Below are 27,375 nucleotides of genomic sequence, written 5' to 3'. Positions count from 1 at the left end.
TCCCCCAGCTAAGTCACTGCACCCTTCAGCAGGCCCCTGGTGCAAGCACAGTGTCCCTGCTACCTTCAGACACTCTGGGCAATGCCTGCTTCCCATCCTTCCACCCTGCCCAGCCATAGGGCTCCATCACCATGTCTGATACTCTCAGCATGGAGCAGCTGCTCCAGAGAAAGGTGGGGATACCTGCCAGCTCTTCCTATCCCTGCCTGACTGGGGTGTATTGTTTCAGGAAGAGCACTTGAAGTGTCACATCTTCCTGCTGCCTGGTACAACAGCTCACACACCAGTAAATCATAACAGCAGACTCCTGAGTTTGGAATAAAACAAACTCATTGTTCATTTGTCTCACATTTAAGAAAAAAAACATGGTTCATTAAAAGTTTTAATGAAAAAATAAAGTTCTGAATTAAACTATAATTATACATGGCTGAAAGTGATGAACTAAAAGAATGTAGATGTTACTTTTTTATTTCTCTCTGCTGATACTGTAATGTGCTGGACACCATCCACTGGGATAAATCTGAAAAGGGAACAGAACAAGAGTCAGTCACATTGATTAGTGTTGAACCTCTGTGAAAAAGAGCCAGTTCACTTGACAGTGCATCATTTCTCCCATAAAAGCTTCAGGAACACACTTCCATGGAGGTCCAGTTGAACTGCAGACACGCTGTTAATACAGAAGTACCAGTTTCAGACCAGGTCCAACCCTTGCGCAGTTGCAGCTGGGATCTTCCAAAGCATTTCTGGGAAAATGGCAGCACTGGAGAACTTTGGTTATTTTTCTGGCTGCAAAGGACAGTCAGGCAGCCATCGGGGGCGAGTCTTTGGCAAACTCCTTGGTGGTTCCACGTAGCTTCTGAAGGCAGCACAGCACAGCCATGGTTGTGAGATTTCACAGAATCTGGAGTTGGTTTTTTGAACCCAGAGTCAGCTGTTACAGCTTGGTGGAATGGGATTTTTATCAAGAACCAGGAGAGAACAGTTGCATATCATGCAGTTCTGTTACCCTGCTCCAGGTGCCCCCATGTCCCACATTATGGAGCCCCAGGGCCCCGAGGTGTTGGGCTGCCTGAGGCTTTGGCAGCTCCAAGGCCAATGTCTGAAGGAGAGCACCTGACCTTGTGTCCTGGCAAGACCCTCACCAGGACGTATTTCCCGTTGATCCAGTCCTCAGACAAGGCAGTGCTCCAATGCTGTGTGACTGCAGAACTCATGGGGACATGTTCCTGCTGGTACAGCTGGTCTGGCTGCAGCCACTGTACCAGCCAGTGCTTCCCTGAGCCTCAGTCTTACTGGACAGAGCACTCACTGTTCCTCAGGCATAACTTCAGAGAAACACCTCGAAACATCAACCCAATTTGTGTGATCCGTGTGGATCTGTCTGGTCATTGAGGAACAATGTCAGCATCTCCCTGGCCTTGTGTGCGAGCTGTGACTTCCCATCTTGGTCCTGAAGGGATTTCCCTTGGGCTGAAGCCCCAGGAGGTCCTGTCTGCAGTGCTGGCCAGGACCTCAGTGCTCTCCTGTCCACTCCGCACCAGACGGATCCTCATTGCACTTCATCCTGTAGCTGCATTTCCTGCATTCACTTTGATCTGTATCATTGCTACCAATAAAGATTCTGGCTTTTTGGTTACAGTCCAGTCTCAAAAACAAACAGTGAAAACAAAAATCAACTCAGCTGTCGTACTTGGATGGACATGATCAAATCCCAAACCAGACCTGCCAGGTTCTACATTTACTTTGGCCCCTTTTACAGTCCACGTTTGAATTCTAGGCTGAGAAAAGGGAAAGTCATCTTCTTAAAACAGCACCATTGAGGTTAACGAAGGAACAGGAAACAGAGCTGTTTCCCTCCATACACACATTTGAGCCGATCATGCACATAAATCACGAAAAATTTACTGTAAGAAGAGACCTTCTAGGAAGGAATCCGATGCCGCTGATCCCCCGCGCTGCCTGTCCAGGAAAAGGGCTGCTCTTTCCTGCCAGGGCGTTGTCCCTTGGCACAGGAGGGAGCCCCGAGTCTCATTTGCACTTGGATGATGCCAAATGACAGAACTCCCCTATGCTCAAGCCCGTGGAAGAGGCAGCAGATCGCACAGAGGCTGGTAGCAGTGAGGCTGACTCCTATGGAGCCTTGGGATATCTAAGATTGATCTATACGGACAAATGGGCAGATATAATATCACATTGAATTTAAAACACAGGGCCATTTACTTTTCAGACTCTTCACACAGACTCCCTCCTCCTCCCCTCCCTCTTTGGGAGGAGGAGGAGGAGTTTCCTAGCACAGAGAAGATTTGCAGTTTCCCAATGGGATGAGAAAACCTACGTGGCAAAGGTATTGTACATCACCCAGTCATCGTAACCAGACAAAACTCCACTGAGCTCAGAGAGCTTCGTATGTCCCTCGAGACAGTCAGCATCTTGCCGCAGTTCTGCCCAGTCGGCCTCTCCCAGCCCCAGGTGCCCGTGGCTTGGCGATTCCTCGTTCCTGGGCCACAGGCCGGCTGGGCAGCCCTCCTGCCTGAGCAGCAGCAGTTCGGGGGAGCCCTCCCCGGCCTGCCGGCCAGCACCCACAGCTCGCCCGCCCATGCAGCGCGCCAGCACGCGCCTCCCCCCTAGTCCAGAAAGCGCCTGCGCGAGCCCGTCCGGGAGCGGTTCGAACGGCGAATGTCAAACTTGGAGTCCCGGCACTTCTGGCAGATGTAGATCTCTGGGACATTCGACTTGCGGATTTTGGCGCAGGAGAGGTGGATCCAGGTGTGGCACTCGTTGCACTCGATCATCGGCCGCCCGGCAAAAGGCTTCATGCAGAAGCAAGTGACCAGGTCCCATGAGTCATCATCTGAAAAGACAGATGTCAAAGACATGTTTTTAGCAGCTGACATCTCTCACCAGGAGCTTTCTCTCCTTTTGCACTAAATTAACTACCTGGGTTTCAAAGACAGGCACTTTGCCACTTTTTCCGGGTCTCTCTTGCATGGGAAGAGACTCTCAGCAGTACTTGGGAGGCCTTAATCCAGGAGAGGAGAACCAGCTGCTTCTATAAAGTTGCAGCTTTTCACTCAGTTTATTGCAAAAGAAGCCAACCCACCTCCCCTCACCCCAAAAACCCAACTGCTCCTGAATTCCACCCAGGCAGTGCTCCTCAGCATTATCCTCATGCTACAAGCACCAAACAGACTGGCACCACTATTTCCACCTGGCTAATCCTCTCGGACAGCCAGACCACCTACCTGAATCCACCATGATGTCCTCGTCATCACCAATGCCGTCCTCATCCCGAAAGACCACCTGCTTGCCCTGCCGAATGACCGTTCGTTTGCCCACGCTCTGGATCTCCACCGTCTGCTCGGCCGTCACAGCAGGGTAGGAGACGCTGGACGGGGTATCAGAGTCCCACACCGAGCAGTGCTCGGTCACAGACTGAGGGTCACCCTCTGATGAGGGGCTCATTGGCGTCTCTGCATAAGAGTCCTCTGCCTCCAGGTCCAGCAGCTTCTCCTCATAGTCCTCCTCTGCCGATACCTCTGTTTCCCTCCTTTTCAGCTTTTTCTTCTTCCTGATCTTATCGATTTGCTTTCGCTCTGGCAGGAAGTTGCTGGCCTTTGCCCGCTGGAACAGGGAACCGTACGGTTTCGCTCGCTTAAGCTGACTAAAGTTCTTTCTGTTCTTGGTGGGCAGGGAGACCGAGGAGGGGGTGTCATTGAAGCGGGGATCCCAGCTATCACTGTCAATTGTGCCTCCAGTGCTGTTGGGAGGGCTGGGGCTGTTCCTCAGTGGAGTTTCCTGGAACACGTTGAGAAAGCAGGTAACAGCTTGACTCGGAGCACTCGTGCGGTGCAAGGCACTTTCCCCTGTCCCCCGGGGCACTCCACGGTCCCCGAGGTGCTGTGCCCTCTCCCCTGTTCTTGAGGCACTATCCCCTGTCCCCAGGGATGCTGTGCCCCATCCTCGAGGCGCTGAGCCCTGTCCCCGAGGCGCTGAGCCCCGTCCTCTATTCTCGATGCGCCGTCCCGTCCCCCGAGGCATTGTGCCCTGTCCCTGAGGTGCTGTGCCCTGTCCTCTATTCTCGATGCGCCGTCGCGTCCCCTGAGGCGCTATGCCCTGTCCCTGAAGTTCTGAGCCCCAGCCCTGTCCCCTGGGGCGCTGTCGCTCCCGCTCTCCCCATGCACCGCCCCGAGGATTCTCCTGCCGGAGCTCCCGGGCCCGGGGAGCAGCAGGAGTGATGCCGGATCCGACGTTTTTCACCCCGCCCACGCCGGGCACCACCCGCCCCGTCCCCAGAGCCTCCAGCCGCCGCGGTTCCCCTTTTGTTCAGGCCCGGCGCGGGGCCGTGACTGCCGGAACGGCTGGTCTGACAGACTAGCCCGTAGCCCCCCGGTGCCCCCCGTGCCCCCCGGTGCCCCCAGGGCCCCCCGGCGCAACTCACCTCCTGCGGGTACGGGATGTAGCCGGCGTAGGCCAAGACGAAGGTGCAGAACTTGTTGAAGTCCTCCACGGTGCGGTGCCGCCGGGAGCCGGGGGAGAAGTCCTGCGGAGAGCGGGGGTGAGCGGCGGCCGCGGGGCCGGGCCCGCCGGTGGGAGGTGCCGCCGCCGCTCCCGCCGCGCCCCGCGCTCTCCCCCCGCTTCCGCAGCGGTGGAACCGGGCAGTGTCCCCCCCCATCGCCCCCCGCCGTCGGTACCGGGCCCCCGGGCAGCCCCCCCGCGGCGGGCACGGCGGGGCGGCGCCGCCGCCATTCCTCGCCCCGGCGGCACAAGATGGCCCCGGCCCCGGCCCCGCGACGGGCAGCGGGCACCGGCGGCCGGACCGTACCGTGCCGGGCCGGGCCGGGCCGGGCGGTGGGAGACGCACCCCCTCCCCTTCTGTTCCTTCCCCGCTCGTCCCTTCCCTTCCTTTTCCCCCCGGGACTCCGACTCACCTCCGGGGCGAACGGCGAAGCGCAGGAGTCGGAGTCCATGTCCCGGCGCGGGTGGCGCGGGCGGGGCCGGGGGGGCGGCGGCAGCGGCAGCCGGGCAGTGCCGACACCGCGAGCCGCTCGGTGCCGGCGGGAGGCGGCGAAGGGGCGGCCGCCCGCGCGGGGCCGCCGGGAGCCGTAGTCCGGGCGTGCGCAGTGCCGGGCGCGGGGCGCGCTGGGAGCGGCGGAGGGGCGGGGGCGGCGCTGGGAGCGGTGAACGGAGCGGTGAGCGGAGCAGGGAGCGGAGCGCGGAGCTGGGCGGAGAGCGGACCGGTGAGCGGGGCCTGACGGTGGCTCTTACCGGGTGGCTGCGGGCCCGGGCGGGAGGGGGCGGGCCCGGGCTCACCGCGGGGCCTGGCTGGTGGCGGTGGCAGGACGGGCAGGGCGCCGGAGCGTCTACCCTGAGCCGGACCCTCAGCTCCGAGCCGGACCCTCCGCCCGCGCTGACGGCGGTGCCTGGAGCCGGACTCACAGCGAGGCTCCCTCAGCGCTACCCGCGCTCCGGGCCGGCCTTGTGTTCTCCCGGTAGCACTGGGCGGCTCCCGCTGAGCGCCAGCCCGGGACCAAGGGCGCTAGGGTTGGCGTGGTAGCTGCGGGGCCCTGGGACCGGCCGAGCGCTGCCAGCGCCGCCGCGTTACGCAACGGGCGCTCCCGGGAGGTCCCGGCCGGGACGAGCTCCGTTAGCCCACCCGCCGCCTCTTTGCCTGATCTCCACCTCCCTTTCCCGCCCCAGGAATCGCTCGGGGATCGGTCCCAGCGGCTCCGCTTAGGGCGTGACCCAGGTGCGCTCCCCGCAGGCACGGCATGGCGACGGGCACCGGCGGGACAGCGGCGGCAGCCTCAACGGCGGCGACGGGAGAACCGGCACACGCGGTGTCGCTGCTGCGGGGTCTGAGCGCGCTGAGGGCCGAGCGGAGCCTGCTGGACGTGACGGTAGTGGCCGGCGGGAGAGAGTTCGGGGCTCACCGCGCCGTCCTGGCCGCTGCCTCGGGATACTTCCGCGCCATGTTCGGCGGGGCCCTGCGCGAGTCGCGGGCCGAGCGTGTGCGGCTGCACGGCGTCGAGCCCGAGTGCCTGGGGCGGCTGCTCGACTTCGCCTACACCGGCCGGGTGGGCCGGCTGGGCCCCGACATCGCCGAGCGCCTGCTGCGCGCCGCCGACCTGCTGCAGTTCCCCGCTGTCAAGGAGGCTTGCGGTGCCTGGCTGGCGCGGCAGCTGGAGCCCGCCAACGCCCTGGACATGCAGGACTTTGCGGAGGCCTTCGCCTGCCCAGAGCTGGCGGCTGCCGCCCACCGCTTCGTGCTGCGGCACGTGGGCGAGCTGGGTGCCCAGCTGGAGCGGCTGCCGCTGCCACGCCTCCTCTCCTACCTGCGGGACGATGGGCTCTGCATCCCCAAGGAGGAGGCTGCATTTCAGCTGGCGCTGCGCTGGGTGCGCGCTGACCCCGCCACCCGCGCCCCGATGCTGCCCCAGCTCCTGGCCCACGTCCGCCTGCCCTTTGTGCGTCGCTTCTACCTGCTGGCCCATGTGGAGAGCGAGCCGCTGGTGGCCCGCTGCCCTCCCTGCCTGCGTCTGCTCCGTGAAGCCCGTGACTTCCAGTCTGCCCGCCTCGACCGCCATGACCGCGGGCCGTGTGCCCGCATGCGCCCCCGGCCCTCCACCGGCCTCGCTGAGATCCTTGTCCTCGTCGGTGGCTGCGACCGCGACTGCGATGAGCTTGTCACTGTCGACTGCTACAACCCGCGCACAGGCCACTGGCGCTACCTGGCTGAGTTCCCTGAGCACCTGGGAGGGGGCTACAGTGTTGCTGCACTGGGCAACGACATCTATGTCACTGGTAAGGCATGCAGAGTGAGGGGAGCCACCAGGGTGGAGAGTTCTGTTGAAAATATGTGGGTTGTTGCAGCGACACTTGGCTTTTCCTGGGTAGCGGAGTCTGGGATTCGGCTTGGGTGCCTGCAGCCTGCCAGCAGGCGTGGAGACTCCTGGAGTCGGTGCTGGATTTAGCAGCTGGTCTCAGTCCAGGAGCTATTTTGTCATGACTAATGCTGCTGAGCACGCTGGCAGAAGTCACAGATCTTGTAGTTAGAACTTTGTAACCGTCACTGAGGACAGGGGTGACTTAAGTGGGTTTTGAGTTTCTCTCTTTGAATGCGTTCAGGTTCAGAGCCCCTGAATCACAAGTCAGGCGCATGCTTAAGGCACAGACAAGTCAGAAAGCCCCAGGTTCCTTTGCCAGCCCCTGTGAGTCACAGTACCTTCCCCTGCACAAATCCTGCCTCCTTGCTGGGGCTACAATTACTTCTGTCAAGGTGACACTGATATGTAAATTCAGCTGTTAAGCTGCATGCAGATGCCTCCTTTGAGCTACATCCCTGTGACAGCCATAACAAACCGAGGCCCAGGACACCGAGTGCTGTGGAACAGCATGCCCTGGGTGTGCAGGACACACTGGCAAAGCTTGGAAGAGCAATCTTATGCAGGTGAATAGAAAACTGTGTGTTCTCTAGTCGCAAGCAGAAAACAAGGCCCTGCTTTAAGGGCAGGGTTGTTAAAATGACATGCTACCACATGAATGCAGCTTGTTTGTACAGAAGCCCTTAAGTCCCGTGGGAGCTTCCTGGAGTGATCTCAGGTGGGTCAGTCCTGCTAGGAGCTGTGTGCAGGCTGCTGCTGGGGACCCTGGATTGTTCTGGTCAGTGTCAGTGTGATGTAGGCAGGGCTGGGAGGTTCCCCTGGCAGCTTCTGGGCAGTGATAGAGGCAGGGCTGCAAAATGGGATATAAATGGGTGTTTATATCCATCCAGATGAAGGAGGTAGTGAAATGTGGGAGACTCATTTTGAGTCATGACAAGGAGCAACATAGAAGGAATCCTCCCTGGCTTGTTGGGAATGAAGCAGCACAAAACATCCATTAAAATCCCTGTGGCACATGTGCCAAGCCAAGCCCTCTCCTCCATCACCCTTCCCTTTGTGGAGCTGGGCTCTGACATGTGTCATGCTGTGTCACAGGGGGCTCAGATGGATCCAGGCTGTATGACTGTGTCTGGAGGTACAATTCCAGCGTGAACGAGTGGACAGAGGTGTCACCCATGCTGAAAGCCAGAGAATACCACAGCTCCACGGTCCTGGACGGGCTGCTCTATGTGGTCGCCTCTGACAGCACGGAGCGCTACGACCACACGCTGGACAGCTGGGAGGCCCTGCAGCCTATGCTGTACCCCATGGACAACTGCTCCACCACCTCCTGTCGTGGGAAGCTCTTCGCCATCGGCTCCCTGGCTGGCAAAGAGTCCATGGTTATGCAGTGCTATGACCCCGACAGTGATCTCTGGTCCCTTGTCAACTGTGGCCACCTGCCACCCTGGTCCTTTGCCCCGAAGACTGTCACACTCAATGGCCTCATGTACTTCATACGGTGAGTAGTGGGAGCTATCACCTCCCTCCCTCCCTCCCTCCCTCCCTCTGCCCCATTTGGAGAGCCCAGAGCTTCCCTGGGAAGGTGGATTTTTCAGGTGGTGGAGGGAGGGCACAGTAGTTCTTCCCTTAATGGTGCAGGGAGGGCTGCAAGATCTCTTGCCTTGTGTTGGTAGACCTCAAAGAGCTGCCCATAAAATTGTGTGAAAATGTCTGAGTGTTACCCGGGGCTGGGGAACAGGCAGGTGTAAATCCATCTGAAGTCAGCAGCACTGCTTGGAAATTGGCTTCTCGGTTTCTTCAGCTCCTGGTTCAGCCCCCCTCGTTGCTATAAATAAGCACATAAGCTCCAAGAAAACATTAAACTCTAGTGCAGGAGAGGACGTCTTCCGTCTCAGCAGAGATAAGAGGACTGAAGATGAAGTGATTGGTCACTATTTTTAAGCACCTTTCCAAACTGGGACTTAATTACCCATCTGAAACTGTCCTGGTGGCGCAAATACTTCAGTTATCCGCTTAATTAAAAATAAACGGGAAGGCATGCTAGGGCTGGAGCATTTAATCTCCCTATGTTGACTCTGAGCAAACAGAGACTTCAGTGATGGCCCTCAGGGCACTTCTCTTTTTTTAATCTCGTCTTGGCTTTGCATAAAGTAGCAGCTTTGGCCCAAGACTTTTTATTTGATCCTTTCAGGTCCAGCCAAGTGTCTTGCTGGCGGCTGTTCTGGTCAGCTGGTTTCAGTCCATCCTGATGGGATGTTGCAGCTGCTCAGCTCCTTGTCACAGCCTGATTCTATAGAATTCCCTTCTTCTTACCCATTTTAAAATACTGATGATTGACACTTCAGGATTTCAGATCACTTGTGCATCTGCAAGAGTCAGTGAGGAGATGATCGGGGTTAGGTGTTCTTCCCTCATCTCACATGCTGTGTGTGGGCTGCTGCTCTGTGCAGAGCTGTGGGATAATCTTTGGAGAGCAGAGGAGTAGATTGCAAGTAAAAGTGACAAATAGGTTTAATAGCTCAGGTTAAAGGTTCTGAGTGATGATCCCTTGTGCTGGGACTAGTTTTGTAGCTGTAAACAAAGCACAGTGGTGAAGTTCAGGTGTCCTCTGCAGCTGCTCCAGAGTGGGGAGAGGAGGCCCTGGTCTGGCTGCTGGCCCTACCTGGAGCTGCTTTGCAGCATCTTGATCCCATCTGTACCAGGACTGTCTTGGAAGGACTGACAGCTCTTCTCCAGCTGCCCTGACCTTGTCCTCCACGCATTCTTGTGTCAGCAGCGCATGTCTCTAAGTCACAAACCTCCCTCACCTGTCACTGTCGCCCTCCTGTCTGGCGAGCGGGGTGGGTGAGAGAAGCCATGGGGGATTAAGCTGCCTCCCGAGCTCTTTTCTCCCCCTGACCACCTAAATTTGGCTTTGGTGAAGAACTCAAATGGAATTTCTCGAATGCAAAATAATTTTGTGTTCTCTCCTCCAGAGATGACTCAGCTGAAGTGGATGTTTACAATCCATCGAAGAACGAATGGGATAAAATCCCTGCCATGCTTCAGGTAGGACATTTCCCTGCCTCCAGGATGTCTCAAGTATTACAAATGGGTTTCATTTACCTTTGGAAAACTAAGAGCTTTTTAGAATCAGCACCCCTTGCATGTGGAGCTGGTTTGAGTGTGTTGGAGTCACTGGGAAGGCACAGTCCTGGTTGTGGTGGCATGTCTGGGTGTGCAGTCCAGCACATGAGAGCTGTGGGCAGTGCTGGTTCAGAGCCCAACCTGCAGCTGGTGGGCATGAAGCTCCCTCCGAGAAACAGCTTCCAGATCCCATCCACCCCCTTGATCACCTGCTGGATCAGACAAACACCCCCTGATCATGGTGTGTATTTATTGTTACATTGCAGGTTCATGTTGGGGGGAGTGTGGCTGTGCTCGGCGGGAAGCTCTATGTCTCCGGGGGCTATGATAACACGTTTGAACTCTCGGATGTCCTGGAAGCCTATGACCCTGACACACGAACATGGAGTGTGGTGGGCCAGCTCCCCGAGCCCATCTTCTGGCATGGCAGTGTCAGCATATTCCGCCAGTTCATGCCAGAAACCACACAGGAGGATGACAGCATCACGCTGGACAACACCATCAGCTTGAGCAGGCAGAGCCAAAACCTTCACAACCAAAACCTCAATGAGCTGCCTTAGCACAGGAAGCAGCCTGACAGAGTCCCTCATCTTAAACCTGGGCTGCTTTAGGAGAAGGCTGAGGCAAACCAATGCTTGGAAACAAAACCATACTCATCGCAGAGGGAGCAAGAACTCTGGCTGTTGGACATGATGCTGTGAGCCAGCAGGCAGTGAGGCTTCCACTGCTTCTATCAGCCCTTTGGGGCAGGAGACGGTGCCACACTGCCCACAGGGACCTGAGAGCTGATCCCTGGGGAAAACACTTGTGCTTAACCGTGCCACAGCACCGCTGCTTCTGGCTTGTGATCAGTCACCTTTCACTGGGAGCTCCTTCACCCTGTAATACTTTGTTTGCCACCAAACTCCTTCCTTCAGTTTCTTTCTCAGGAGGGGTCTGTCTGGTAGGGCAGTGGTCTGGACACCCCCCTGTATTCTGTGCCTCAGAGGGAGATAGGCTTCCTGTGCACGTGTTGGGATTGAAAGGTAGTTATCTTAGGGTTTTTTTCTTCTTTTTATTTGGGGTTTGCGGTTTTATTTTGGCATGTGTAAGATTTGCCTTTATACTTGCCCAAGTGCCCTGGCCAGGTGGGCTCTGTTTATCTACCTTCACTGAAGAGCAGCTGCGTGCAGTTTACTAGTGGAATGTTTCTGGAAGAAGCAAACAGCTGAACCTGCAGCACAGCTCCCTGAGAGCAAGTGCTGCAACTTCAAGAGAGCCCTGAAGGTTGGCAGAAGCTAAGATGTCGCTGGATGCATTTGCTTTTTTGGTCTTTAAATTTTAGCCAATAGAAGAAAAATTTGCATTTAAACTGAATTCAGAGATGGGAATCCTGCGTACTCGATCTCTTGCCTCCAGGCTTGCACCTGGATCGAGGACCATCCAAGCCCCCATCTCCACATCAGTGTCTTCACAGCTTTTCAGAAAGGTGTTATGCCCCAGTGCTGTCTGACGCTGCTGCACCCCTCAGCCACGAGGAGCCCGGGCTGTTCTGCAGTCTGGAACACTGACAGTGCCTTGAGAGCGCCGCATGCCTGTGGGGAAGGCGCAGAGCCCGGCGCGGCTGCCCTTGGTGTCAACCCCGTGGGCAGAGCCTGGCCGGGGGGCGCAGGGGCCCACGATTCGGGGCAGCTGCTGCTTTTTTGGGAGCAATGGCTGATTCCCGACGGCGCCACAGCCCAAGGCATTTCTGCTGAGCTATAAATAACGCACCCCGGCGCACGCGGCCGCGCTCGCTGCTGGACCCCCCAGTCCCACCCGCTGAGCAGCTACAGATCTGTATTTATTTTTTGTAGAATTCATTGTGTTGAATCCTCAAGTACAGTTGAACTCCATCCTTTGAAACAAAGGCATTTTACATTTGCAGATAACGTATTTTTATTCTCATAGTTTGTTTTTAAATTTACTTGCAGCAGTCAAGTTAAATAAAATCTGTTACACAATTCTGTTTTTTGTGAGGGGAAGGAGCCTGGAGTGAGATTTTACTGGGAGTTTCTCATTCCAAATATGATTTAGCTGGAGCCTCTCTGCCTCCTTGGTGAGTAGAGGGGGAAAGGGGAGGGAGCACAGCTGCGACTCTGGGGTGTGGGGGTACAGAGATCTCCCCCCACCCTGGCACCACTCAGGACATGGTTCTCACTGTCCCAGCAACCCTGGATTGGGTCATTTGGGACCGAGTAAGTCTCCACACGGGAGCACAGGTGCGCAGGCACTTGTGGCTGCTGGAGTGTGTTTCAAGTGAACTCACAGCTCCCTCATCCTAGTGCTGAGCAGACATGGGTCATGCTCCACCTTTAATGGGGGAAAGAAACAGCAACTGCCAGAGGCTTAACAAAACAAAGGAGAAATAAGGCACAAGTTAAACGGAGGAGTTAAGGAAAGGGCGGAGCTTCTCTCTGTGGGGGAAGGTGAGATTTAATCACGAGCAGGGCGAGAGGGCTGGAGGAAAGGGGGGGGGGGCAGCACCAGCTCCTCCAGCGTCAGAAAGTGATTCACAGTATGACACAGGGAGGTCAGTCCCATCCCACTACACATCGCGTGTGGATACTGACTGGAATGACCATTCTGAGACATTTCTTCATTTGACAATCACAACATCATGGTGACTTCCTTTCCCTGCAGCCTGGGATGGCAGATTGGCAGAAAAAGAGGGGGTGGCTGCACAAGTCAAGAACAAGTGTGGCAGAAAGTGGCTCGGCTTAACACTTTACTGTGTTTCAGTGGAAGAGGATGGGTGGCCACACTACATCTCAGTCTTCAGGAATCGTTGTCGTTATAATCAGTGATTGCTCAATCACGTCTGCTGGGGAGAAGTTCTCGTTTGAGCAGAGTTTCTGCACAGGAACCTCCTCAGGCAGTGGCCCACGGGCCAGTGACTCCACGATCACCTCAGCTGAGCCCACCTCCAGCTCTGGCGGTGGCTGCAACACCACCATCACGTCCTTCTCATCCTCGATGATCAGGTTGCGCAGCTTCCGCTGCCGAGGGTTGTAGTTCTCCACTCGGTCGTGGATCTCCATGTGGCGCCTCAAGTGAGCCTGTGAAGGAAGGGGCATGTGGAGAGACCCAGTGAAGGCTGGCTCCTCAGTGCAGCTTGTGGCCCTGGAGCCGGGGATGGCCTCACCTGCCGTGTGAACTTGTACCCGCACTCAGTGCACTCGAACTTCCTCACTCCCTTGTGCCGGCGGACGTGGACACGCAGCTGTTCTACCGCTGGGAAGGCAAGCGAGAGCCCGTTGTCAGCAACTCCGTGTCATGCAGGCTCACAGCAATGCCAGCCCACACATGGGAAGGGGGCAGCTCCTGCAGAGCCCCACAAGCGCTGGAGTTTTGACATTACCTTTGAATGTCTTCCCACAGATGTGGCAGAAGTGGGGCCGCCCCTCCTGGTGTCGGCTGGCGACGTGCCTCAGCAGTGGCCCCTTCTCCGTGAAGCGCTGCTCGCAGAACTCACAGCTGAACGGCCGCTCCCCGGTGTGCGTCCGGTTGTGCTTGTCCAGGCTTGCTGCCATTAGCAGGGGGAGAGACAAGGAGAGTGGCTGGTCAGCAGCACAGCCCATGCACCCCATCCCAGGGGTCGTTGGGCTGGGCTGGGCTGGCCAGGAAGGCAAGAGCAGCACAAGCAGTAGCCTGCCTGCTCCATCTAAAGGTCATGAGGAACACCAGCTTGTTCCCCGTCTGTGCAGTGAGGGCAGTGCAGGTGACAGGAAAGTGCTTTCCGTGGTGTCAGTCTGCACTCACAAGAGCATGGCTTTGCTCTTGGAGAAGCTGCTTTCTGGAGCTCTTGGATGCTGGAGCACAGCACTTGGTATGACCTGCCCCAGCCACACACAGGGGTACCTTGTGTCCGGAAGGTCTTGCCGCAGAGGTGGCACTGGAAAGGTTTCTCGCCGGTGTGTGTGCGCAGGTGCATGTTGAGGTTGGCTTTCTGTGTGAAGGCATGGTGGCAGAACTCGCACACATAGGGCCGCTCGTTCCTGTGGGCAGGGAAACATCACCATCACGTTTGCCTCTGCCACCTTTGGCCCCCTGGGTCTCAGCCCAGCATCTCCAGGAAGAGGGTAACTTCCAGGCAATGCCTAGGCCTGCATGGCACGGAATGCAACCACAAGAGCCAGGGTGACATAAGGGAAGAGACAGGTCACCTGTGCTTGGCCTTGATGTGCATCTGGAGCCCATTGCGGCTCGAGGCCCTGTGCCCACACTCCTCGCACACAAACAGCTTCTCTCCACGGTGCTTGAAGGCCTCGTGCAGGCGCAGCTCTGTCCGGGACAGAAAGCACTTGGAGCAGGTTGAGCACTGCAAGGCCACAGGAGAGGAGGGGGTTAGGGTTGGGGTACACCCACACCAGACCCACTCACACCCAGCCTTTCCCCAGCTGCTCCAGGGCCCTCCCTGTGGATGCCATGGCAGCACCCCCGGCTCACAGACACCCAGTGAGATGGGACAGCGCAAGAGAGGTGAAATGCTGCTCAGCGCTTGGGTCTGTGGGCTGCTCCTGTACCCAAAGAGCCCATTTCCAGCAGCTCTGTGCCCCACCCCTCATTGACAGAGCCAGACAGAACATTGTGCCATTCCCTAGGCCAGGTCCACACTCAGGATCACACCCTCACCAAAACCCCTGGTCCTTACCGCGTGGGGCTTGGGTGCACCATGCAGCTTTATCATGTGGCTCTGCAGGTCCTTCTTCTGCATGAACTGCTGCGAGCAGGAGGAGCACTGCGAGACAGGAGAAGGGGGTCAGCTTCCAGCTGCCCCCAAAGAGTGGTTTCAGAGCAAGGAGAGGACCACCGGGGGAACAGAACACAGATTCCTGATACAGCCACAGGAAGCATTTGGCTGTAGTGCCTCCCTGGATCACATTTTGGCTCAGAGACAGGGAACAACCCTCAGTGGGCTATCACAAACCAGAGAAGGGAAATGGTGCACTCAGCTCTTGATGGGCTGGGCTGGCCTAGAAGGGAAAGGCTCGCCCCTGCTGCGTGCCAGTGTCCAGCAGCATCCATAGGGATGATGGATGCGGGCCCTGCTGACCTTGTATGGCATCTCCCCAGTGTGTGACACCATGTGCAGCCGCAGCTCCATCCGCCGCTTGAACACCTCTGGGCAGGCTGAGCACGTGAACACCTGTGAGAGATGGGCTGGTGTTGGCTTCCAGAGCCCAGCCTGGAGCCCACAGCTCAGCACCCTGCACAGCACAGGGCACTGTGACCCAGCTAGAGCATTCAGCCTGCACCCACAGGAGCCAGATCTTGTGCAGTGCAGTGCCCCGGTGTGCTTGAACACACAAGTGAGGGCTGTGTTGTGTATCAGGCATGAGTCCCAGCCATGGAACATGTGCCACACGGTGCTGACAGGGGTCTGTTTGGACCTGAACATGGGCTGGGGCTGGGAAATGGCTCCAATTCCCCTCCTGCCACATAGCAGCCATGCTCCAGCCCAGCAGGGCAGCTCCTGGGTGTACCTGTTCCGATCGGTTCATGCAGTTCCTGGCTTCGTGTTCCAGGAGATTCTCTTTCCTAAAGTAACATTTGCCACACTTGGAACACTCAAATGGCTTCTCTCCAGTGTGTTTCCTGGGGGGATGTAAATACGGAATCCCATCACTGCCTGTCAACAGCATCTGCACAGACAGGCCCAGGAGGTCACAGAGAAGGGTGAGGTGGGTACTTCCCCCCACCCCCACAGTGCTCCTATTCACAGTTGCTCTGCAGCTGCTTTTATGCTACTTTTGTGTCCCATCAACAGCACAGCTGTCGGTGCCCGATGAGCTCCAAGAAACGTCAATTCTGCAGCGCCAAGATTCACCCCCAACAGAAGTGAAGCAAAGCTTGAGCCCTCACTGCAGGGCCCTGTTCTCCTCTCGGTGATCCACCCCGGAGCTCCTCACAGAGACCAGCCATGTGTCCCCCACAACCCCCGAAATTCCCCCCCCAGCTCAGGCCAATCTCAAAGCCTAGGAGGAGGATTTCCCATTGCCCACCTGCAGCCAGCACAGCCCCCGAGGAGCCACAGCTCAGGACAGTCGCTGCAGCCCTGGGATGCATTTCATAGACATATGAACCCTCCCCCCAGGCCAAAGCACCCCCAGGGGCAATGGGGACCCTCCTTTTCTACCCCGGGGGATGTCGAGGTGTTGGGACCTGCTGGCAGAAACGGGACCGCCGTTTCCCCCCACGGGAAGGGGCTGAGCAATGGGGGCGGCGCGTTCCCCCCCGCGCAAAGGGAAGAAGCCAGAGCGTTTACCTGTTGTGCACTTTAAGGTAATATTTGCTGAGGAACGTTTTATGACATGTGGGGCACTCGACCGGCACCGCTGTACCTTTTCTGCTCCCCGGCGCCTTTCCCGAGGCGGGGGGACTCTTTTTGCTCCGCAGCGCCTTTTTTTCGGCAAGGGGCTCGGCGTCGCCGTCCCCCCGCCCGCCGCCACCCACCGCCGCCTCCTCCGGGGCTGAGGGGGAGCCCTGCGAGGGAACAGCGGCGTCACCCCGCCGCCCCCGCCTCCCGCCAGCCCCGCCGCCCCGCTCCCGCCCCCCTCACGCACCGCCTGCCCGCCGGGCTGCGGGACCGTCGCGGGCTCCGGGCGGACGGTGGCGGCGGCGGCGGCTCGGCGGGGCCGCGGGCGGAAGGCGCGGCACAGCGCCACGGCGTCGGGCACGCCGAGCTGCTCGGCGGCCGCCAGCAAGCGGGCGCGGTTGTGCGCCGTGAGCGCCAGGCGCCCGGTGTAGAAGAAGTCGAGCAGCAGCTGGAAGGTGTCGGCGAGGCCATCGGGCAGCGCCACGGGCCCGCCGGGGCCGCGCGCGCGGAAGAAGCGGGAGCAGCTGGCGAGCACCGGCCAGTGCGCGCGGAACTCGCGGCCGCCCACGCCGAGCGTGGCGTCGCAGAACTGCCCGGCCGCGCGCTGCCGGTTCAGCTCCCGCAGCACCCGCACGCTGTGCGCCGCCGCCGCCGCCATGGCCGCGCACCGGGGCCCGCCGGCATCCGGCACCGCCGGACGTGGCGTCACCGGGCGCCGGCAGTGACGGTGTGGGAGCGCGCGGCCGGGGCGGGCCGGGGCCGGGGCCGGTCTGAGCGGCGGGGGAGGCGCGGTGCGGGTCGAGCCCAGCAGCCCGGGCTCGGTGCCCACGGATCAGGCGGAGGCCAGGCGGCGCGTGTACTCCTGGATGGCCATCTGGAAGTGTTCGGCCGTGTTTTGGTGCGGCCGCAGCAGGATGACGAAGGCCCGCGGCACGAAGCACCCGCCCAGCAGCGCGGCTAGCGTGCCCAGCGTGCCGAGCACCCGCACCGCCGGCCCGGCCCGGCCTCGCAGCGCGCCCTGCGAGCACAGCACGGCGGCCGAGCAGCTCAGATGCAGCAGAAGGCTCACGGTCAGGCTCTTGGCCTCGTTGTAGGCGGCGGGCAGGTCCGTGCCCGCGTAGCTGAGCACGAAGCAGCCGGCGCTGAGCAGCACCGTGAAGGCGGTGGCGGCGTCGGCCGCGGCGCTCGGGGTGCACTCCAGCACCACCCACTCGGCCCACGCGTCGTAGTTGCGGAGCGGCACCGAGGGGCTGACCACCTCGGCGACCACGCACAGCGCCACTTGTGCTGCCGTGCTGGCGGCCATGAACAGCACCGGCCCCTTGCGCCGCATCCAGGCCTCGTAGAGCGCCGGGTAGCGCGCGTTCAGCTTGAAGATGCAGAGGATCTGGAAAGAGCGGGTCGCCACACACGAGAGGAACACGGTGAAGCTGATGGCGAAGAGCGGCACCCGCAGCAGGCATGCCACCCGCGAGGGCTCCCCGAAGTAGCAGAAGAGGCTGCTGCAGGTGCAGGCCAGGGAGCCCAGCATGAGGAAGCATGTCTTCCCGCCCGCAGACTTGACCACAGGCGTGGAGGCGTGTAGGGCGAAGAGGACTGCCAGTGCCGCTATGAGCAGCATGAGAAGAACAGCCAGGGTCAGCAGCACCCCGGAGAGGGGCTCGGACCAGGACAGGAACTCGATGGTGCGGTTGAAGCAGACCTCACTCCTTTCCGGGGCCCACTCGCCCAAGCCACAGGCCTGGCAGTCAAAGGGGTCTGTGGAGGACAGGGACACCTCATACACCTTGCACCAGGTAAGAGCTCTGCTGCGGTGTGGTGCGGGACTCAGCCCACAGCTCCCTGGGCTCTACTCCTTCCTGTGGGCACTCCCACGGCTGGGGGATCAGAATGGGCTCTTTTCCCAGAAGACTCCCCACTTAAAATTCGCCCCGTGGACCTCCCTAAAATCTATGGCTTGGGCTGAGACAGGAGCTCAGCTTTGTGAAGCTCAGGGTCATGGGAGCTCTTGGGTGGGAAGGGTCCTGTACATCAATCAGTAACCTGGGAATGATCTGCAGCAGGCCCTGTTAACTGGAACAGGACCATGGAGGGGGGCTTCCTCCTCCTACTGTCCCTAGAGCTGCCCCTGCCCACTCCACAGGCCAAGGGTGTTGAGGGACCAGCTGCCAGGAAGGGGTTTGTTGTTGTGGCTGGTGACTCTGAGGCAGGAAACCACCGGTGCCTGTCCCAGGCGGGAGACATTTCCATATGCCAGGTGCTGGTGACCATGTAGTGCGGAAGCCCCAAGTGCCATCTGGGGCACAAAGGTAACCACTAGGCTGAATTTCCCTGGCAGAGGATGCGGTGCAGAGAACAGCTACCGGGCTGGACGTCCCCATCCCTTGGCCACAGGAGAAGTGGCTCTGTTTGTCCAGGTGGGCTCACCTGTGGGCAGTGCTCCCCGGAAAGCACAGGGCATGGGCTTTGCATACCCACAGGTGAGCAAACAGGAGCCAGACCCACTACCTTCAGGTCAGCTCAGAAGTTTTACTGACCACAGGAGGTGAGAGGCTGGGAATGGTGAGACAGGAGCGGGAGGCAGGATGCTGGCAGGGGAGGAAAGGGCAGGAGCAGCCCTCGGGTTGTACTGACCCGATGTGTTCAGGAAGGTTCCTGGTGGACAGGCCATGCAGCTGAAGCAGCACACGTGGCGGGTCTGCTGCAGCCGCTTCTCCCCTGGCTGACAGGCCTCGGAGCACATGGAGCTGGGAGCCTGCCAGGGGCACAGACAGGGTCAGGCTGGCAGGCAGCAGCACAGTTCAGGCACAGCAGCACTCTGGCACCCCCCACACTGCCTCTGTCTGCCCTCAGTTTTGCCCTGCTATGAGGAAACACCCCAGAACTGGTGGCATTGGGATGCAGCTAGCTCAGAAGTGAGCAGTAAACAAGACTTGGGTGCAGAACAGTACCTCGCCATCTCTTGTGTGCCACAGGACTTTGTCTGGGTCGATGCTCAGCCTGTCAGGGTTCACACGGAAGTTTCCTATCACTTCAGAAGTCCAGTTTGGGCCACTCCACTTCCACATGACAATGTCATAGCCTTTACGAATGTCCCCGCTGTCATCAAAAGAGATTCGGCTCTTGTACAGGGTGAAGTTTACTTGCCTAATCTTTTGTAGGAGCTGTAAAACAGAAGAGAGGGGCCCTTCCAATGGCACAACTCTTGCCATTGGGCGGGAGATGTGCTAGAGGATCCTTCCTCTGTGCTGCATCTGCTTTATAGCCCCCAACATCTGCAGGAAATCCAATCCAGTAAGGGGCTGGTGATAGAGGAACAAGTGACCTAGGATGGAGTCTAGGTCTGGGCTGCTTTGACTGTGAAGGGCAGCTGAAGCCCACAAGGGTCTTCAGCTGGGATTTGAGCCTTTAGGAAGAACAGAAAACCCCTGGGTACAATGGAAAAATCCCTGTGGGAAGGGATCCTCATGGATCTTCTTCCACAAGTTTGCTCTTACCTGCCAGGGATAGACAGTGCCTTTGCTGCAGGCCCCTGAGTCACAGTCCAGCAGGTCATGGAGGCCATGGGCCACGGCATACACAGCCGAGTAGACATTGAAGGAGCCTTGAGCATCGTACATGTCAGGGGCGGTGGCGAGCGCGTCACAGCCAGTGCAGCACCGTGTGCAGTCCAGCCACGTGCTTCCATCTGCCTCTGCACTGCTGCCGCACTCAGCCATAGCACCTTCCGCCGACATCTTCCAAGCTTCAAAGCGTTCCAGAATTGTGGACTCTGGCTTCTCAACTGCCATCCCAATCACCGAACCAGTGGTCTGGATGCCAGGCACCTGCCAGACGGTTTGAGCCAACGACCAGTCTTCAGAGGCCACCCATACCATGCCCGTGATGTTCCTCTGGACCACCACCTCAAAGAATGGGATGGCACTTCCTCTGTTGGAGAACACAATGGTGACATTGACCTTGACATCTATGAGGATTCTGGCCAGGTTGTGGAGCTCTGGGTTGTTGGCATCTGTGTTGATAGGGATGTTGCCTCGGTAGGCCACGCACACATTGCTTGAGGTCAGCAGCTCCTGCAGGGCATCCAGGCCAGCCCTACCATAGGTGTTGTCGCTGCCCAGTAGCACCACCCAGGTCCAGCCAAAGTGCTGCAGCAGCAAGAACATGGCCTTCACCTGCTGCCTGTCACTGGGGATGGTGCGCAGGAAAGAAGGGTACAGCCGCTTCATGCTCAGCGTCTCAGTGGAGGCTTCATAGCTGATCTGCAAAGGGAGCCAGGGGAAAGAGGGATGCGGTAGTCCAGGCAGCAGCACTCCTGAAAAGCCTATCGTGGGAAGACTTGGACCTGGGCAGGGAGTGGACCCAGTGCCAAGTGTGCTGCAGCAGAAGAAAGCTGGATGGATGGCAAGCCAGCCCACTGACTGCCTAGGAAGGACCCTGGGACAGCATGCACAGAGGGGCTGCATTTCCAGTTCTACCAGGCTCCTCAGCTCTGAGCCCACCCTCCCTGAAACCATCACTCCTTGGGATCCCTGTTCTTCATCAGCCGCAGGATCAGCACTTACCTCCGGTACAAGAAAGAGGCTGAGGACAGCAGCTGTGGTGAGGGCCAGCCGGGTGCTGTCAGGGCCAATGACAGCCACAGCCTGGGGTTCATAGTGTTGAAAGCTGGGGAGCACCTCGACATCGTGCCTGCCTTTGCGGGCAAGGGCACACAGTGTGGCGTGGAAGTTGGCAGGCTCGGAGCAGGTGTCATAGATCTGATAGCCCAGGGTGACGTTGGGGAGCAGCGTGCTGGAGTTGTTGATCTCCTCCACGGCGAAGCGCAGAGCCTGGGACAGGCAGTAGCCGTGGCTCTTGAAGGTGCCAGCGCTATGGAATCGAGAGTGGTTGTTAGGGAGGACAGAGCACCTTGGGGGCACGGGCAGCGCGGGCACTCACTCATTGCAGCTGGGCACCAGCAGGCGAGAGGAGTCCCCGTGCGGCGCGGTGTGCAGCGGGAACAGCCCGGCCAGGCGGTGATCGCCGCGGAGGGTGAACGAGGCAGCGGCGGCGGCCGCGCAGAGGCAGAGGCGGAGCAGGGCGAGCAACGGCATGGTGGGGTGGCCCCGCACGGCGCGGGCGGCTCTTAACGGGGCGGTGGCGGCGGGCGGGGCCTCGCGGCGGGCGGGGCGGGCAGGGGCGGGCCGGGCCGAGGGGCAGCCCCCGGAGGCGGAGGAGGCTCGGCGGCCATGCCCGCGCGGCGCGGCCGCCCCCGCCGGGCCGCGGCCCGTGCCCTGGCCCGCGCGAGCCGGGCGGAGGCGGCCTGGCGGGAGTTCGCCGCCTCCTTCACCCGCACCGGGATGGTGCCGCCCGCCGAGTCGGGGCTGGCGGCCGTGGAGGCGGCGGAGGGCACGGCCGTGCTGCTGCTGGCGCCGGGGCAGGTGAGCAGCGCCCGCAGCGCTCCGGCCCCGCCGCGCTCCGCACCTCCTGACCGCCCGCTCTGTCCTGCAGGCGCTGACCTTCACCGGCAAGTGCCGCCTGCGCTGCCTCTACGGCGCCGTCCGCCTGCTGGGTTTCGCCGTGGCCTCGCACCACCCGGGGCTGCCGGTTTTCTCTCCGGCCACGCACTGCGCGCTCAGCCTGGAGGCGCTGCCCGGCGCCCGCCCGCCCACCGCCGCCCTCCGCCAGCTGCGCACTGCCGCCCGCGCCGCCATGCGCTCGCACCGCGTCCGCCGCCGTGAGTGCGGGACGGGACGGGACGGGGGCGAGCGCCATTTCACGGGCGGTGCGGGGAGCGGCCATTTTGTGCGCGGGGTGGTGCGGGGCGGGCGGGCGCCATTTCGCGTGCGGGGCGGCGCGGCCGGGCGGGCGCGGGGCTGCTGAGGGTGATGGCGGGACTGGCCTGTTGCAGAGGCGCGGGTGAAGCTGATGTCGCGGTTCTCGCCCGACTGCGCCGTGGTGCTGCTGGAGCACCTGGACACGCCGGTGACGCGATTCCTGCTGAGCCACCCGCCGCTGTCGCGGCTTTTCGAGCCCCAGGTGAGGCGGCGCGGTGCCCCCTGCGCCCTGCGGAGTCCCCGCACCGCCCCTGTCCTTTCCCAGGCCGTGGCCTCACACACCCCGTGCTGAGCGCTCACTCTCTCGTCTAGAAAAAGGAGGAGTCCAACTTCACGCCAGAGGACGCAGTCCTGGCGTCTGTGGGCATCGTGGAGTGCGGCCCAGACCGCGGGCTGCTGGTGTCGGAGAGCATGTGCTTGGCGCTGGAGGAGCTGATCCAGGCCTGCTGTGGTGAGTGTGGGCATTTGGCAGGCTGGGGCTTTGGTAGCCTGGGAAAAGGAAATTCATGAGGCTTTTCTTGAGTTAAAATTCACAGTGTGTGCACGCACTCTCTAAACAGCTGGCACACACTGATTGAGGGTTGTGTTTTCCTCTGTAAAGAATGTGCATCTAGAATTTGGGTATTGCCTGGTGTGGGTCAGCGATGCCAGCATCAGTCTGGTTCAAACTCCGCTTGTCTTTCTAGCGGAAGATGAAGGTGTCCCTGTGGTGCTGGTGTGTGGCCCAAAAAACACTGGGAAATCAACATTCAACAGATACCTGATTAACCTGTTACTGAATCGGTGAGTTGTTCCATGTGCTGCATGAGATTGCGGAGAATGAAAAATAGAAAAAAGAATGGTAGGATTCTCAGAAGAGCCGTCAGAGCTGAAGGTGGATAGCTTTTAAACACAAACAAGTGAAAATTCAGAACAGGCATTCTTGTCATGGGTTGATTTCAGAAAATTTGCCCCCTGACCATTTCCAATGAAATACTGGTAAATTGCTGCCTTGGAAGTTGTGAGTGAATTGGGCGCCGAGCAGTTTGGGTTCAGTAGGGGTGTTCTAATGCTTAAAAACACACCATGAGCGTGTTTGAGGGAAGGAGAGATTGTATTCATATATTTTGACAGCCTGGAACAAAATCAGACTGTGCTTCTGATGTGTTTAGATCATGGTATGGTTCTTCCTTTGGTGGATGCTAACCCATGCGCTCTCTCCCTGCAGCCTTCCTGTGGTCGAGTACATGGAGTGTGACATCGGGCAGACGGAATTCACGCCGCCCGGGTGCGTGTCCCTGAGCAGCGTCACGGAGCCCGTGCTGGGTATGTGTTCCGCTGCTCCTGCGGTTACCAGAGACCTGTTCTGTTTCCGAAATGAACGGGGTGTTCTAGGCAGAGGCTGTGCTTGAGGGGAAGCTGCTGCCACAGCTGTCAGAGTTTCCTGGAGAGAATAAACCAAGGGGCTGTTTGAGTTTTCTTGTAAGGATATCTAAGCTTCCTGACTAGCATGGAGCTGTTCTCATCATTTTGTCTGTTTTAGAGAGGGGTGATGTTGTAGAGGTGTAGATGTGTACAGGCTGAGATATGTCAAAGGGGATGGTCAGCCTTTCAGATTTGAAAAGTCTCCTTGGGAAAATCTGTATCCACAGATAAAACTAACTTGAGAAATCCAAAGTGATCTGCACAGATTGGTGTTTGTGGTCTCGTAGATTTGGGTCACTGTCTACAAAGATGGGGTCAGACTGGTTTGCTCTTCAACCAGTTTGTCATAGACTGTTGTTTAAAGATTTGCAAGTGTGTAACCAGTGATTTCAAACACAAAAAACCGAACTGAAAATTAACCCAAAACAAGCAAACAAAACTCCCAGCCTGCAAGTGACAGACTAGTTTCCCCTCGTGCAAGCTGTACAAAGAGGACAACTGGGAAGAGCATGGACTATTTCAGGGTGGTGGCATGTGGGTGCTACAGGGATGGGAGTGTTTTGGTTTGACTTGTGGAAGGTATTGGATGTTTGGTTCTCTCATTGCCAGGTCCCCCCTTCACTCACCAGCAAACACCTCGTAAGATGGTGTATTACGGCCAGACCAGCTGTGAGCAGGACACAGAGAGGTACCTCGATGTTGTGAAGTACGTCTTCAGCTGCTACAAGAAAGAAGTGCCTCTAATCATCAACACCATGGGCTGGGTGAAAGGTAAACAGGGTCAATCTACTTTAGAGAGGCGTGGGAGGGAGGTAACGGTGGTGCAGTACCATGCAGAAAAACAACACACAGCACATCTGCCCTGAGCTAATGCTGCTGTCCCACCTGTTGCAGTAGTAGCAGCAATCGTGTGTTTCCTGTGCTCCTGAAGGTGAAGGACTGCTGCTCCTCATTGATATCATCCGGCTGTTGTCACCTAGCCATGTCGTTCAGATGGACGTGTGTGACTGGAAGGCCATGCCCCCACTGACCCCCGAGCATGTCTGCTTCAGCGCTGGGCTGCACACCAAGGGCAAGCAGCAATCCAAGTGCAAGCACCTGGGAGTGGGCAGCACGGACAGCTGGAAGTACTCCGAAGGGGAGGACTTGTCAGCTCCGCAGCATAAGCTGCTGTATGTCAATCCAGAATTCCCTCGGGCAGGAGTGGCAGGTGAAGCGTAAGTAGGACATTGAGTACTCTGTGGGTCCCTGGTTTGAATAAAACCACATGTCATTTGTGACGCGGGGTTGTTCTTGCAGGCGGGTGCACAGCGGCATCCTGCGCGACATGTCCATCCTGGGGTACCTGGGGCACCTGCAGAGCCCAGACATTGGGGCGGTGCTCCCGCTGCACAGCCTGGTGCCGTATCAGGTAAAGTAGCTTTTTGGGACGGCTTGGGGGTGGTGAAGAGAGCCCAACTTGAAGTGATGGGCAATTCTGTTCCAACTGCATATGTTTCTCAAAAGAGGGAAAAAACACTGTAATCTGTAGACTGACTATATTCACCTTGTCTGGAAGAGAGGCTTCTGTCATGGTGTTGGTGTGTGTTCTGCATGTGCAGGTGTTGGTGCAGAACCTGTGTGTGCCCCACTATCATGCCTGTGTGTGGGTGTGGCGTGGGAGCGTGGAGAGTCTGTGTACTTAGCAGGGCTTTATCTCTGAACTCAAACACAATCCATGTGAAGCTGATGAACATTTTCTCTCTTCTCTCGCCTCCCCTCAGGTACCTTTCAATGCTGTCGCACTCAGGGTTATTCACACAGATGTTGCTCCCAGCAACATCATGTATGCAGTGAACGCCAGCTGGGTCGGGCTCTGCTGCATTCCAGAGGAAGTCCGGTGCCAGACCGATGGGCCAGTCCTGCTGACACAGACACCAATCTGCGACTGCCTGGGCTTTGGTGAGCACACCTAGCTCTGCTCTCACCTGCCCTGTTTCGGCAGACAGGTTGCAGAGTGACAGAATTACCTACTCTTCTAAAAACCAGCTGGAGAAGTGAGATGAGACACAGAAGTAGTGGTGTGTTCTCTGCTGTTAGAGGTTGTACTGGAAGTCTTTGGACTTTGGTTAACAGGTGGTAACAGCTGTGGGGAATGTCCTTGCACTGTGCCACTCAGAGCTTCTCAGAACTCCACACTGACTCACTTTCTGGTTCATGCTCTCAAAAGCAGATTCCATGTGGCTTTTGCAAAATTCCAGTAGCTGTTTCGATTTCCTTTTATGACTTAATTTAATGCTCCAGTTTGGACTTTGGTGCTCAATCATCTGTAAGGATGTGTCAATGAGCGGGAATACCTGGTGACTGAGGTTTTTTTTTTTTTTTTTTTTTAGGAATTGTCAGAGGGGTTGATATGGAGAAGAAGCTTTACCACATTCTGACACCAGTGCCTCCAGAGAATCTGAGATTAGTGAATTGTCTGCTCCTTGGGAACATTGCCATCCCTAACTGCGTGCTTGTGGGGCAGGTAGGAGCTCACGGGAGGGGTGGGAGCTGGCTGAGCTGCAGCTGGCTGGCAGATTTTCCATTTTCCTATTCCTGAGGTTGATGCGTGTTGGGAGATGCCTGAGCATCAGCAGATGGTTATCTCTGGGAAATTGTCCTTAAGCACAGAAACCTCAGGAGAGCAGGACATTCTGCTCGTGTTTTAGATGCCAAAGTGGGGTTTGGTGATTGCTGGGTCCTTCCCACCATTAGCATTGTCAGCCTGGGGAGGGAAGTGCTTCCCCCTCTGCTAAAGATACAGGTTCTTAAAGTGGTTTCTGGTTTAACTTCTGTTTTCCAGCAAGGAATTGAGGGAGAGATCCCCTACGTCACATCCGATTACAACTATAGCATCATGGGCTCAGGGAAACTGAGGAAGAAGAAGCAGCATTTGAAGAGGAGGGAGTTCCCCTTCGAGTGTGATTACACTTGAAGCCTTGGGGTGCTCAGCCAGGGGTCATTTAAGTGGGACTGGAGAGAGCCAGGTCTGATCACAGGAGCCCTGGGTGCTGCAGAGGCCCTGGGCAGGTGGGCAGGTAGATGCTACAGTAGGGCTGGTTTTGATAATGTTTTGTATGTTCAGTTTGTATTTTTGGTGTTTTGTAATAAATATCTATGGTAAACATTGGGCTAGTTTGGATCTTTTCTCAGGCCATGGCTGACATAGCCAGGGGCAGCTGCCATCTGCCTCTGGTCAGAATCTGTTCTCACTGCCAGTTTGGCCCTGGGGGAGTTCTGAGTGTTGGAGTGACTTGCTGTGCCCTAAGTGAAACCCTTCCCCTGGGTTTGGGGAAGGGCCTGTGCTGGGGTTCTGACACTCTGGTTGGCCCATGGCTCGGAGGGCTCTGGTCAAGCAGAAGGGGAGGAAGGAGCACCACAGTCCCCCTGAGTGACAAAGATGGAGCTGCTTGGCACTGGAGCCACAGCCCATGCTGGCTCTGTGCTGTAATGCCTCCCACCCTGTGCTGTCCCAGCCATGTATCTGGTGCAACAGGCTGAGCTCAGTGCCCTGAGCATGGTCTGGGAGCAGCTTGGGCTGGCTTTGATGTGTCCCCAGCTCTAACAGACTGCTACGGATAGAGGCTGGAACAGGATGGGATTGGAACTTGTCGCACAGATGCTGCATGGAGCACTGGGGTCCGTGGCCTTACAAGACCCCACCTGCTGTGCCCCACTGGGACACGAGAGGAACTTTGTTCCTTTTTCTTCCTAGCCCTTTGTCAATTAGCAGAGTTGGTGGGAGTTGCATAGAGGTGAGTGCCTCAGGTCAAGTTGAGGACAT

General features: G+C 58.1%; 5 protein-coding genes across 7 annotated transcripts; 2 read left to right on the top strand and 3 right to left on the bottom strand.

The window, feature by feature from the left end:
• Positions 1–312: 312 nt before the first annotated feature.
• Positions 313–5,895, bottom strand: PHF13 (PHD finger protein 13). Its single transcript, XM_085080231.1, has 5 exons — positions 5,762–5,895; positions 4,929–5,237; positions 4,439–4,540; positions 3,243–3,795; positions 313–2,851 (listed from the first exon to the last, which is right to left on the bottom strand). Exons 1-5 carry the CDS (start codon positions 5,768–5,770, stop codon positions 2,625–2,627), a joined length of 1,200 nt encoding a protein of 399 aa, XP_084936357.1. The 5' UTR covers positions 5,771–5,895; the 3' UTR covers positions 313–2,624.
• Positions 5,769–11,992, top strand: KLHL21 (kelch like family member 21). Its single transcript, XM_085080224.1, has 4 exons — positions 5,769–6,801; positions 7,977–8,382; positions 9,860–9,932; positions 10,277–11,992. Exons 1-4 carry the CDS (start codon positions 5,769–5,771, stop codon positions 10,568–10,570), a joined length of 1,806 nt encoding a protein of 601 aa, XP_084936350.1. The 3' UTR covers positions 10,571–11,992.
• On the bottom strand, positions 11,903–17,005 carry ZBTB48 (zinc finger and BTB domain containing 48). 2 transcript variants are annotated; one of them, XM_085080227.1, is made up of 11 exons: positions 16,595–17,005; positions 16,297–16,514; positions 15,515–15,626; positions 15,085–15,177; positions 14,683–14,769; positions 14,195–14,349; positions 13,890–14,026; positions 13,390–13,554; positions 13,174–13,262; positions 12,953–13,087; positions 11,903–12,849 (listed from the first exon to the last, which is right to left on the bottom strand). In XM_085080227.1, exons 1-11 carry the CDS (start codon positions 17,003–17,005, stop codon positions 12,844–12,846), a joined length of 1,608 nt encoding a protein of 535 aa, XP_084936353.1. In that variant the 3' UTR covers positions 11,903–12,843. The 2 variants fall into 2 exon arrangements, with proteins under 2 accessions (XP_084936353.1, XP_084936351.1); XM_085080225.1 differs by having other exon boundaries at positions 11,903–13,087.
• A 174-nt stretch (positions 17,006–17,179) lies between these two features.
• On the bottom strand, positions 17,180–21,555 carry TAS1R1 (taste 1 receptor member 1). 2 transcript variants are annotated; one of them, XM_085080222.1, is made up of 6 exons: positions 21,289–21,555; positions 20,913–21,219; positions 19,845–20,609; positions 19,299–19,511; positions 18,982–19,102; positions 17,180–18,105 (listed from the first exon to the last, which is right to left on the bottom strand). In XM_085080222.1, the coding sequence occupies exons 1-6, from the start codon at positions 21,441–21,443 to the stop codon at positions 17,180–17,182; spliced, it is 2,487 nt and encodes an 828-aa protein (XP_084936348.1). In that variant the 5' UTR covers positions 21,444–21,555. The 2 variants fall into 2 exon arrangements, with proteins under 2 accessions (XP_084936348.1, XP_084936347.1); XM_085080221.1 differs by having other exon boundaries at positions 19,845–21,219; positions 21,289–21,524.
• Position 21,556: 1 nt separating this feature from the next.
• NOL9 (nucleolar protein 9) lies at positions 21,557–26,718 on the top strand. The gene is made up of 12 exons (XM_085080223.1): positions 21,557–21,770; positions 21,841–22,066; positions 22,241–22,368; positions 22,479–22,617; positions 22,853–22,949; positions 23,374–23,471; positions 24,180–24,341; positions 24,502–24,787; positions 24,870–24,981; positions 25,334–25,511; positions 25,943–26,076; positions 26,395–26,718. Exons 1-12 carry the CDS (start codon positions 21,579–21,581, stop codon positions 26,524–26,526), a joined length of 1,884 nt encoding a protein of 627 aa, XP_084936349.1. The 5' UTR covers positions 21,557–21,578; the 3' UTR covers positions 26,527–26,718.
• The last annotated feature ends 657 nt before the right edge of the window (positions 26,719–27,375 follow it).

This window comes from Lichenostomus cassidix, chromosome 21 (assembly GCF_008360975.1).
Source record: "Lichenostomus cassidix isolate B80296 chromosome 21, HeHo_3.0, whole genome shotgun sequence".
Taxonomy (NCBI): Eukaryota; Metazoa; Chordata; class Aves; order Passeriformes; family Meliphagidae; genus Lichenostomus; species Lichenostomus cassidix.
The sequence above is the reverse complement of the archived record's forward strand: the minus strand, read 5'-3'. Positions and strand labels throughout refer to the sequence as shown.

What these genes read in the sequence shown, in the direction of transcription:
- KLHL21 (XM_085080224.1), top strand. Translation starts at nt 5,769, where the DNA reads ATGGCGACGGGCACCGGCGGGACAGCGGCGGCAGCCTCAACGGCGGCG. An exon ending in CAACGACATCTATGTCACTG is followed by an intron (nt 6,802 to 7,976) that starts GTAAGGCATGCA and finishes GCTGTGTCACAG; the next exon opens with GGGGCTCAGATGGATCCAGG. An exon ending in GGCCTCATGTACTTCATACG is followed by an intron (nt 8,383 to 9,859) that starts GTGAGTAGTGGG and finishes TCTCTCCTCCAG; the next exon opens with AGATGACTCAGCTGAAGTGG.
- PHF13 (XM_085080231.1), bottom strand. An exon ending in ACATCCCGTACCCGCAGGAG is followed by an intron (nt 3,796 to 4,438) that starts GTGAGTTGCGCC and finishes AACGTGTTCCAG; the next exon opens with GAAACTCCACTGAGGAACAG. An exon ending in GGACATCATGGTGGATTCAG is followed by an intron (nt 2,852 to 3,242) that starts GTAGGTGGTCTG and finishes CTGTCTTTTCAG; the next exon opens with ATGATGACTCATGGGACCTG.
- ZBTB48 (XM_085080225.1), bottom strand. Translation starts at nt 17,005, where the DNA reads ATGGCGGCGGCGGCGGCGCACAGCGTGCGGGTGCTGCGGGAGCTGAAC. An exon ending in GTGCACCCAAGCCCCACGCG is followed by an intron (nt 14,350 to 14,682) that starts GTAAGGACCAGG and finishes GTGGCCTTGCAG; the next exon opens with TGCTCAACCTGCTCCAAGTG. An exon ending in CACATCAAGGCCAAGCACAG is followed by an intron (nt 14,027 to 14,194) that starts GTGACCTGTCTC and finishes CCCTGCCCACAG; the next exon opens with GAACGAGCGGCCCTATGTGT.
- TAS1R1 (XM_085080221.1), bottom strand. Translation starts at nt 21,443, where the DNA reads ATGCCGTTGCTCGCCCTGCTCCGCCTCTGCCTCTGCGCGGCCGCCGCC. An exon ending in CTGGTGCCCAGCTGCAATGA is followed by an intron (nt 21,220 to 21,288) that starts GTGAGTGCCCGC and finishes TCGATTCCATAG; the next exon opens with CGCTGGCACCTTCAAGAGCC. An exon ending in AACCTTCCTGAACACATCGG is followed by an intron (nt 18,106 to 18,981) that starts GTCAGTACAACC and finishes TGTCCTCCACAG; the next exon opens with ACCCCTTTGACTGCCAGGCC.
- NOL9 (XM_085080223.1), top strand. Translation starts at nt 21,579, where the DNA reads ATGCCCGCGCGGCGCGGCCGCCCCCGCCGGGCCGCGGCCCGTGCCCTG. An exon ending in GCAGGAGTGGCAGGTGAAGC is followed by an intron (nt 24,788 to 24,869) that starts GTAAGTAGGACA and finishes TTGTTCTTGCAG; the next exon opens with GCGGGTGCACAGCGGCATCC. An exon ending in ACTGCGTGCTTGTGGGGCAG is followed by an intron (nt 26,077 to 26,394) that starts GTAGGAGCTCAC and finishes TCTGTTTTCCAG; the next exon opens with CAAGGAATTGAGGGAGAGAT.